General features: G+C 41.0%; 1 protein-coding gene across 3 annotated transcripts in view; it reads left to right on the top strand.

The window, feature by feature from the left end:
* AKAP4 (A-kinase anchoring protein 4) overlaps window positions 1-10,580 on the top strand; it is a 44,333-nt gene extending 33,753 nt beyond the window's left edge. For all 3 annotated transcript variants that reach the window (XM_070067061.1, XM_070067062.1, XM_070067063.1), the window contains exons 5-6: window positions 7,182-9,308; window positions 10,395-10,580. In XM_070067061.1, the coding sequence (XP_069923162.1) occupies window positions 7,182-9,308; window positions 10,395-10,550 (2,283 nt within the window). In that variant the 3' untranslated portion in view covers window positions 10,551-10,580. The remainder of the gene's footprint in view (window positions 1-7,181; window positions 9,309-10,394) is intronic.
* Window positions 10,581-12,414: the final 1,834 nt, after the last annotated feature.

The following is a 12,414-nucleotide window of genomic DNA, read 5'->3' as shown; positions in this document are numbered from 1 at the left end:
AAGTACAGCTTATGGATTACAATGGCTTCCCCCCCCCATAACTTCCCTCCCACCCGCAACCCTCCCATCTCCCACTCCCTCTCCCCTTCCATTCACATCAAGATTTATTTTCAATTCTCTTTATATACAGAAGATCAATTTCACATATATTAAATAAAGCTTTCAACAGTTTGCACCCACACAGAAACACAAAGTGTAAAGTACTGTTCGAGTACTAGTTATAGCATTAAATCACAATGTACAGCACATTAAGGACAGAGATCCTACATGAGGAGTAAGTGCACAGTGACTCCTCTTGTTGACTTAAGAAACTGACACTCTTGTTTATGGTGGCAGTAATCTCCCTAGGCTCTTGTCATGAGTTGCCAAGACTATGGAGGCCTTTTGAGTTCACCAACTCTGATCATATTTGGGCAAGGTCATAGTCAAAGTGGAAGTTCTCTCCTCCCTTCAGAGAAAGGTACCTCCTTCTTTGATGACCTGTTCTTTCCACTGGGATCTCACTTGCGGAGATCTTTCATTTAGGTTTTTTTTCCCAGAGTTTCTTGGCTTTCCATGCCTGAAATACTCTCATGGGCTTTTCAGCCGGATCCACATGCCTTAAGGGATGATTCTGAGGCCAGAGTGCTGTTTAGGACATCTGCCATTCTATGAGTCTGCTGTGTATCTCGCTTCCCATGTTGGATCGTTCACTCCATTTTTTATTTTATTAGTTAGTATTTGCAGACACTAGTGTTGTTTATGTGATCCCTTTGACTCTTAGTCCTATCATTATGATCAATTGTGAACAGAAATTGATCATTTGGACTAGTGAGATGGCATTGATACATGCCACCTTGATGGGATTTTAACACTTGCTCATTTACATACAGAGATATTCTGACAGATACACTTTTATTTTGAAACAAAAACTGATGTTTCAAACTTAAATTCACTGACCTATTCTACAACAAGGACTAACACAAGTCCAAAGTTATACAAAGGCACACAGGGTCAGATGTGGTGACATGTCCACATGTGTCACATGTAAACACCCATATCCACATCCATGCACATAATTTATAAGTATACACTCACACACTAACACACAGCCTTGATAAAATCACAGTGACCACACAGACTCAGGTTTTGGCACACAGACTTATAACATACATACCTATGCAAAGACATACATGGTCATTCACACTCATCTTAACATACACATATACAAACTTACAGCAAGTGGCATGTATTCATTGACATTCTTGATTGTATCCTTCAGTCATGCAATGATACAAGTGAACTGACACACCTATTCAGATACTCACACACATACTCAAATGCCAGAGCACATGCAATACTGACACACACATTGTCAAGTATTGATATACAATGAATTGATACTGAATTTGACACAGTCATTACACAATCACTAATATGGGAATTATTTAACATAAATCCATAACTTTTTATGATTTACATCATAAACATTTGTTGAATAGTTTGATACAAATGCAATGACATATCCACTCAGAAACTCACATTCTCATGAAAATGCCTGAGTATGTGTAACACTTCCTCACTTGACACTTGCTCATTTACATTCAGAGACACACAGACAGATACACTCATACTTTGACACAAAAATTGATGTAACAACCGACATTTCACTAGTGTATTATGAATCAAGGACTCACACATGTGCAAAGTTACACAAAAAACGTCAGGTGAGTTTGGACAGGTCCACATACATAATATTTAAACACCCATATCCACATTCATGATAATAATGCATAAACGTACACTCAGACACCAATAGAGAACCCTGATCAAACCGTTGTGATCATATAAACTGAGGTTATGGCACACATACTGATAAATATTCACGCTATAAAAGGACATGCATGGTCATATAAAATCATGCTAACATACAGGAATGCACATTTACACCAGACTAAAACAAACTCAGTATTCACTGACATTCCAATTAGTATCCTTAAATCACAAATTGATACAAGTACATATTAATGCAAATACTCACACATGTCAAATATGGATACAAATCATTGACACACACATTGGTACAAGTGCAATGACATACCCACACATCTACTGACACATATACTGAATGCCAGAGAAGGTGCAACACTGACACACACATTGACACAAATCACTGACACACACATTGATACAAATGCAATGACATACCCATGCAGATACACATATTCTGAAATGCTAGAGAATGTGTGACATTGAGACACACATTGATACAAATCAAAAATGCACATGTTGATTCAAGTGAAATGACATACTCACACAGATACTCACACATATACTGAATGGCCAGAGAATGTGCAACACTGACACACACATTGACACAAATCACTGACACACACACATTGATACAAGTGCAATGACATACCCACACAGATAAACATATTTTGAAATGCTAGAGAATGTGTGACACTGACACTCATCACATCTATACTGAAATGCCAGAGTATGCAACACTGACACACACATTGACACAAATCACTGACACACACACATTGATACAAATGCAATGATGTAACCACACACAATTTCAGGTCTATACTGAAATGCCAGAGTGTGCAGCATTGACGCACACATTGACACAAATCACTGACACACATATTTATTTAAATGCAATGACATAACAACACAGATACTCACACATACACTGACACACACATTGATACAAGTCACTGACATACACTTTGATACAAGTGCAATGACATACCCACACATAAACTCACACATACACTGAAATGCCAGAGAGTGTGCAACACTGACACACACATGATACAAATCACTGACACACACATTGAGACAAATGCAATGAAACACCCACACGGATACTAACACAAATACTGAATTGCCAGAGAATGTACAACACCGACACACACATTGAAACAAATGACTGACATACACATTGACATAAATCACTGACACACACATTGATACAAGTGCAATGACATACCCATGCAGATATTTACACATATACTGAATGCCAGAGAATGTGCAATGCTGACACACACATGATACAAATACACACACATTGACACAAAACAATGAAATACCCATGCAGAAACTCACACAAATACTGAAATGCCAGAGAATGTACAACACTGACACACATATTGACACAAATCATTGACACACACATATACAAGTGCAATGACATACCCACACAGATATTCACACATATACTGAAATGCCAGAGAATGTGCAACACTAAGACACACATTGACACAAATCACCGACACACACATTGATACAAGTGCAATGACACACATTGATACATATCACCAACACACAGATGGATATAAATCATTGACACACAAGTTATACAAGTGATACAAGTATACAAGTATACCCATGCAGCTATTCACACATATACTGAATTCCAGAGAGTGTTCAACACTGACACATATGTTGATAAAAGTGCAAAGACATACCCAAACAGATACATAAATACTGAAATACCAGATAATGTGCAACATTGGCACACACATTCATACAAATCACTGACACACACATGGATACAAATCACTGACACACATGTTGATACAAGTGCAATGACATACCCACACAGGTATATACTGAAATGTCAGAATGTGCAGCACTGACACATTGACACAAATCACTGGCACAGATGTTCATACAAATGCAATGATGCATCCACACAGATACTCACACATACACTGAATGCCAGAATGTGCAATACTGACACACACATTGACACAAATCACTGACACACACGTTCATACAAGTGCAATGACATACCCACACAGATACTCACACATATACTGAATGCCAGAGAATGTGCAACACTGACACACATTTTCATACAAGTGCAATGACACACACATTGATAGAGTTCAATGACACACCCACACAGATACACATTATTTAAATGCCAGAGTGTGCAACACTGACAAACACATTGATACAAATCACTGACACACACATTCATCAAGTGCAATGAAATACCCACACAGATACTCATACATATTCTGAAATGCCAGAGTGTGCAACACTGACACACACATTGACACAAATCACTGACACACACATTATACAAGTGTAATGACATACCCACACAGATACTCACACATATACTGAAATGCCAGAGTGTACAACACTATACACACATTGACACAAATCACTGACACACACATTGAATTCAATGCAATGAAATACCCACACAGATACTCAATAATGTTCAATACTGACACACTACATTGACCTAAATCACTGACAACACATTGATACAAATGCAATGACATAACATAGATATTCACACATATACTGAAATGGAGAGAATGTACAACACTGACACACATTGACACAAATCACTGACACACACATTGACACAAATTACTGACACACACATTGATATGAGTGCAATGACATACCCACACAGATAATCACAGATACTCTGAAATACCAGAGAATGTGCAACACTGACACATACATGATATAAATCAGTGACACACACATTGACACAAATCACTGACACACATGTTCATACAAATGCAATAAATGCAATGACATACCCTTGCAGATGCTCACACAAACACTGAAATGCCAGAGAATGCACAACATTACGCACACATGGATACAAATCACTGACACACACATTGATTCAAGTGCAATGACACAGCCATGCAGATACACATATACTGAAATGCCAGAGAATGTGCAACACTGACACACACATTGACACAAATCGTTGACAGACACATTGATACAAGTCCAGTGACATACCCACGCAGATTCTCACATATATACTGTAATGGCAGAGAATGTGCAACACTGACACACACATTGTCAAGCATTGATATACCACGTTTGATACCCAGTTCAACACAGTTATTTATTACAAATTCCATACTACATGAACTTATTCTAAACACTAATTCATAAATTTTGATTTATATCATTAACATTCATTACTGGTTGACATTTGCTCATTTATACTCAGAAACGATCTGACAGATACACACATATTTTTACACAAATTACAGATGTAATATATTTAAATAAACTGAGATATTGAAAAACAAGGAATCACAAAGTGCAAAGCAATACAAAGGCACACACAAAAAAGTTATATTTGTTGACAAGTCCATATGCATCACATATAAACTCCCATATCCACGTTCATGCACATAATTTATAAACATACACTCAGACACTAACACACAGCCTTGATCAATCCACAGTGGGCACACACACTCAGGTTTTGGAATGCACACGTATACACATCTATGGAAAGACATACATGGTCATATGCAATCATACTAACATTCATACAAGCTTACACAAAGTGACACGTATTCACTAACACACTGGTTTAGATGCCTTGAATCACACTCTGATACCAATGCAATGACACAACCACTGAGATACACACATACACAAATGATAGAGTATGGACAATACTGACACACACACATTTTCAAGCATTGACACACATATATTGATACACATTTTAAAATGCACAGATATTACCCAACACTAAAATGTGAATTTACTCTTTAATTTACAATCATAAATTATGGTTTGCATCAAAAACATGTTGAATACCTCTTGACACTTACTCATTTACATATAGACACACTCTGACTGATACACTCATACTTTGACACTCAAAACTGATGTTACAAACTTTAATACACTGACCTATTCTTAATCAAAGACTCAAACATGTGCAAGGCTATACAAAGGCATATAGAGTCAGATGCAGTAACATATCCACATGTGTCACATGTAAACACAAATATCCACATTAATGTACATTCATGCTAACATACACATGTACAAACATATACCAAGTGACACATATTCACTGACACACTGGTTTGTGTGCTTTGAATCACATGATACAAATGCAATAACACCCACTCAAATACTCACACATATACTCAAATGCCCAGAGTATGTTCAAAACTGACACCCACATTGCCTAGCTTTGATATAGCATAAATTGGTACCCAATTGCACATGTACATTCACTACAAAATAGCTAATATGTGAGCTTATTCTATAATGTATATTCATATATCATAATTTATATCATAAACATACATTAATTATTTGTTGACTCTTGCTCACTTAACATTCAGAAACACTCTGACAGATATACTCATAATGTGACACCTAAAACTGATATAACAAACTTAAATTTACTAACCTATTCTACAACAAGGACTCACAGAAATGTAAAGTGCTACAAAGGCACACTGAGCTAGATGTCATGACATGTCCTCATGTGTCACATGTAAACCTCCATAACCACATTTATGCACATAATAAATAAATCTGCATGCATACAGTAACACACACAGAAAACATACACACTAACATGCACATGTGAGTCAATACAGTAGACATATACGATGGGTGATGATGTCATCACAGTGTAACAAAATGCTTACAATCAGGTTTGTTTACATAGACACAGAAGTAGACACACTGGCAGGTCTTTCACAGAGTAACATTACACACTGACACATTGTTGCATATATTGAGATATATACACGTACATTGTTATATACACGTATATTATACACACATATAACAGATACAGTGACATATTTTGCAAAAACAAATATTTGAGAGGCAGAAAGACATCCAGACAGCCATTAGGAGTTCCCATCTGCTGGTTCACACCCCAGATGCTCACAATGGCCAGAGCTGAGCCAGGCCAAAGCTTGGAGCCAGGAATTCAATCCAGGTCTCTTATGTGGATGGTAAGGGCCCAATTATTTGAGCAATCACTTGCTGCCTCCCAGGGTGCACATTAGCAGGAAGCTCGAGTCAGGAGCCTGAATTCAAACCCAGGTACTCTGATCTGGGATATGGGTGTCCCAACTGGGGTCTTAACCACTGGACAAAATGCCTACTCCACATTGGCACAAAAAAATACACATGCACATGAAATTGACAAACATATTAATAATGCTTTTATGTTGTTAAGTGTACAAATGTATATAGGGTGAGCTCTTGTTGCTGCCACTTCTGCTTGAATGTATATATATACATGGAAGTAATACGCAAATTATAAAAGATCAAATCCCCAATCTATGCAATTTGAAATATATATCTTCTAAATAAAATAAGGGAAAGAAATAGCCTACCCAGACCCTTATGGATGGGTGTTCTTCTTTTTTTAGACGGAGGGATCTGTGTGCCTTTTCAAACAAGCTCCCTCTGATCCCATAAGTGTCCTTAATTGGCTTCTTAATGACCTCCAAAAATATGCCTTGGGTTTCCAACATGCACTGAGCCCTTCAGCCTCAAGTTGCAAACATAAAGTAGGAGACACAGAAAATGAACCTCAGAAATTATCCCCTGAGAACTGCTACAGTGTCTACGCTGATCACCTAAACATGGATTATACGGGAAATGGACCTCAAAGAGTACATCTAGAAATGGCAGCATCCAAAAACACCAACAATAACCAAAGTCCTTCAAGTCCTCAAGCCAAATCTTCAAGTACCCAGAGGTCAGTTGTCTCCCCTGAAGGAGAATGTTCTATGGATGACCTTTCCTACTATGTCAACCGACTGTCTTCTCTGGTAATCCAGATGGCCCGTAAGGAAATCAAGGAGAAGTTGGAAGGTGGAAGCAAATGCTTCCATCATTCAAACTATCCACCTTCTGGGGACAAAGGGAAGAACAGTCCCCGTAGTGCTGTGAGCAAGATTGCTTCTGAATTGGCCCACGATGCTGTGGAACTGACCTCAACAGAAATGCGTGGCAATGGGGAGGAGGAGTACAGGGATGGTGGCAGGAAAACCTTTCTGTATAGTGAGTTGTCCAACAAGAACAAGAGTGCAGAAAAACAGATGTGCCCAAGAGATAGTAAAGAGTTTGCAGATTCCATTAGCAAGGGGCTCATGGTTTATGCCAATCAGGTGGCATCTGACATGATGGTCTCTGTTATGAAAACCTTGAAAGTGCATAGTTCCGGAAAGCCAATTCCAGCCTGTGTGGTCCTAAAGAGGGTGCTGTTAAAGCACACCAAGGAAATTGTGTCTGATTTGATTGATTCCTGTATGAAGAATCTGCATAATATAACTGGGGTCCTCATGACTGACTCAGACTTTGTCTCAGCTGTCAAGAGGAATCTGTTCAACCATGGAAGACAAAATGCTGCGGATATCATGGAGGCCATGCTGAAGCGCTTAGTTAGTGCCCTTCTTGGAGAGAAGAAGGAGACTAAGTCTCAGAGTTTGTCATACGCAGCTTTGAAAGCTGGATCCCACGATCTCAAATCTAAGAATCAGAGTCTTGAATTCTCAGCCATGAAAGCTGAGATGAAGGGGAAGGATAAAGGCAAAATGAAAGATCAGTGCAATTCATTGACCAGTGCTGAGAAAGTTGGTGAACATATTCTCAAGGAGAGTCTGACTATGTGGAACCAAAAGCAGGGAAATCAGGGCAAGATGAGTAACAAGCTATGCTCAAGCAAAGAAGATAAAAGAGAAAGGATCAGCCCTTCCACAGATTCATTGGCCAAGGACCTGATTGTATCTGCCCTTATGCTGATCCAGTACCATCTGACCCAGCAAGCCAAAGGCAGAGACTCATATGAAGAAGATGGTCCCAGTTCCACCATGGGCTATATGAGTCAGAGTGCCCAGTATGAAAAGTGTGGAAATGGCCAAAGTACCAAATCGCTTTCGATGAAACATCTGGAATCTCGTGGAGGTCCTGGACCATCTACCTCTCCAAAAGATAGTCAACAGATGGACTCCCAGAAACTGGACATGTCAAACATCGTTCTATCACTGATTCAGAAGCTGCTTAGTGAAAGCTCCTTCAACAGTGACGAATTTGAAGGTTACAACAAGAATTCTGACACCAGGACAAGCAAACTAAGCGCCATGTCCAAGAGAACTGAGAGAGGGGAAGATCAATGCCTGGACAATCAAGAACTGGACTTTATGAGTGGGATGAAGCAAGTGAACCGCCAATTCATAGATCAACTGGTAGAATCGGTGATGAAGCTCTGCCTCATCATGGCCAAGTACAGCAATAATGGGACAGCCCTGGCTGAGTTAGAAGAGCAAGCAGCCTTGGCGAACAATTCCAATTTCAGCTCTCGATGCAGTCACGTAGGTGCCATGTCCCAGAACTTCCAGGACTCCCCGGGGCCAGAAGTGATCGTGAATAATCAGAGCTGTACCAGCAGCTTGCAGAAGCAGCTCCAAGCTGTCCTGCAGTGGATCGCAGCCTCCCAATTTAACGTGCCCATGCTCTACTTCATGGGAGATGATGATGGACAACTGGAGAAGGTAAGCAAGGCCTCAAGGCACAAGGAAAGGGAGGGTTGGAAAGGGCAGACGCAGGGAAGCCCTATTGTACTTAAGAGTCCAAGATCAGTGCAATTTCTCTGCAAATCTATTCCTTGCCATGTGCTCCATTGAATTACTTGCACCTCATAAAGAGACAGAAAGGTGGTGAACCAGTAGGTAAGTGGGGACAGCGAACACCTCAAGACCTGTGCACCTCTACCAAGAGCAGGAGAGTGAGACCAGCTCATGTTGTCAGTGCCCCTTTCAACACACTATCTGGTGTAACCTTGGGGAATGATTTTTTTCAGTGTGATGTTTTGTTACAAGATCCCCAAAGGACTCTGGAAGAGAGAGTTTAAAAGGGGGGAGCTGTTCCTCCCTCCTCCTCGAGGTGATGGAAGGGTCATGGGCTCATTTTGTCTTTGGCCTGCCAGAAAGAGTTTAAAACAAGCCTCTTACTGCTTCCCCCACATGTCTATGCTTCGCCCCTCAGCTCTTTACATTTTATGCCCTAGGTACCTCACTTCTCATATTCCACAGAGGCCAGCATTCATGCACATGCTCTCTCGCTCTCTCTCTCTCTCTCTCTCTCTCTCTCACACACACACACACACACACCACCCCACAGCTGCATTTCCTGCATTGATGGATTCCAAAGAAATCAAACACTTAGCCAAATGATTGTCAATCTAGGAGCTGAACCCAGGCAATTCTATCTACCCCCAATCTCACACTACTTTAAGGGAGGTGGAGGGGATTGGCAACCCCAAACTTTGACTTAGCACCTTCTGAGAAGTATTCGATGAACACAATTGATTTCAAAGTTCGATTTTGAAACTCAGAGAAAAGTACCTTTGGCATTTCTGATCTACATCATTAGAGAAGGTTCAAGGGAAAAAGGAAAGCTGTGTCAGCTGCCTCCAGAGCTGACTGCATACTTGAATCCTAGAATTGTGGGAAGGGAAGTGGTTGGCGGGGAAGGAGAAGGGGGAGCCGGGGGAGGAGGAGTGTTAGTTCAGTTTGTCTAGCAGGTCCTTCCTCTGGAATGTCATCTGGTGACTCAAGCTGGTTCTGCTCTCTCCACAGCTTCCCGAGGTTTCAGCCAAGGCAGCAGAGAAGGGGTACAGTGTGGGAGATCTGCTTCAGGAGGTCATGAAGTTTGCCAAGGAACGTCAACTGGATGAAGCTGTGGGTAACATGGCTAGGAAGCAGCTGTTAGACTGGCTGCTCGCTAACCTGTGAGCTAACAACTTGTCTGACTCCTCTCCATCTTACTCCTCCTCCCCCCAAGCAGCATTCCAACCCAGCTGGAACACCCTTACCATCAGGCTGGTGAATGTTTCCCAGTCTCACTGTGCAAATTCAGGGTATGCAACAAGCTGGGCAAGAACGTGAATTAAAAAAATTTTAAAAAAAATGTGTCATTGATTTCTTTATCAGATTGATCTGATTCAAGGGAAGGAAAGGGGTCCAATTCCTAGGAGTAGTGATAGAGTGGTGAACAAATGTCAAGAACTCACCGGAGTTATGGTCTAACCAACCAAGACACAGTCATATGACCCATGTCCAAGTTTCTAAATCATCTGGTTTGTCCAAAATAACCTCAAATCAGAGTCTATAGTGTCGCTCCCCGTCTTCGTGGAGGAACGACACAGGACCCTGCGCTGTTCTTTCGTCTGCTCGGCCCTCCCGGGGTTTGCTGCTGGTTCTTCCCGGGTTGGCTACCGTCCCTTCCACCTCCGTGGAAGGGCGGTTCCCCCTGCAGCTTTCCCCACTTCCGCAGGGGAGCGGCACACCGCCGGCCGGCTCTCTCGGGGGCTGCACAGGTGTTCCTTCAGATGTTCCTGGTGCATGTTGTCTCTCTCCTCCTTTATAGTCCTCTTCCACCAATCCCAACTCTGCTACCCACACGCCGAGTACGCTGCTCTCCTCCAATCAGGAGCAGCTCCTGCTGTTTATTGGTTGAACTGGAGGCAGCTGTGTAGAAGCTGTTTCCTCCTCTCCCAGCACCATATTGTGGGAGAGCAGATGCATAGAATAAGTCTTAATTCCAGTAACTTAGTCTAGTCCGAGTTACTCCCAGTTGCTCCCCACACTGTAGATTTGTTATCTGTAACCCTATTTCTCCCAGAATTGCACACCTACCTAACTTGCTAATTCCCTAATTTTAAGGATACAACTTCCTTGGTCTTTGTTAAGAGTGTGCCTATGAACCAGCTCAGGCAAACACCAAGTTGAAGGAAGGGACACTGCCAAACCTGGCCACACACACACACACACACACACACACACCATACCAGTGTTCACTGCACATGAATAAACACTATCTAAAACTACTTCAATTAATGAGATTTCTTTATCTTCTGCCAGTCTGAAGAAAAACTTGGCAAGCAAGAACAGAGCATAAAGCTATAGGATGGTAAGCTCCTTGTGAGTACCAATAATCCCTGTGGGACTAGCACTAAAGTTCCTAGATTTGCTCTATGCTTCCCAGAAGTCAATCTTGATGCCAGAATGCATTGCAAATCAGATCAAGACAGTAGTCTCAGCCCTGTGGACCTCTGTTTAATGAGTCTGCTGTTTGCTCTTGTGGCATGCCTTGGCTCCTTTAAGTTGCCTATAGCTTGGTAGAACAAGCACAGGTTCTAGACTCAACACTTCTTAGGGCAGGCTTAGTGGTACAGTGGCTTAAGTTGCTGCTTACAAAGTAGGCATCCCATATCAGAGTGCCAATTTGAGTCCCGAGTGCTCTGCTTCAGATTCAGTTCCCTGCTAATAATGCACCCGGAAAAGCAGCATATGATGTCACCTCCACGGGAGACCCAAATGGAATCTCAGGTCCCTGGCTTTGTCCTGGCCCAGACTCTATTGTTGTGGGGAGTGATCCAGCAGATAAAAGATCTCTCTCCCTCTCTCTAATAAGTAAGTCTTTAGTATAAATAACGTTTTTTTCTTTTTCTTTTTTCTTTTTTAAAATAAATAGAATTTTTAAGTGTCATTTTTTACAAGTCACATGGTCTTAGTCCTCCAGACTCTTGAGTTTTGTTTTTAAGATTTATTTATTTATTTATTTATTTGAAAGGCAGAATGACAGACAAAAAGGGAT

Source organism: Oryctolagus cuniculus, chromosome X, assembly GCF_964237555.1.
Source record: "Oryctolagus cuniculus chromosome X, mOryCun1.1, whole genome shotgun sequence".
Lineage (NCBI taxonomy): Eukaryota > Metazoa > Chordata > Mammalia > Lagomorpha > Leporidae > Oryctolagus > Oryctolagus cuniculus.
Note: the sequence above shows the minus strand (reverse complement) of the source record. Positions and strands in the feature narration are given on the sequence as shown.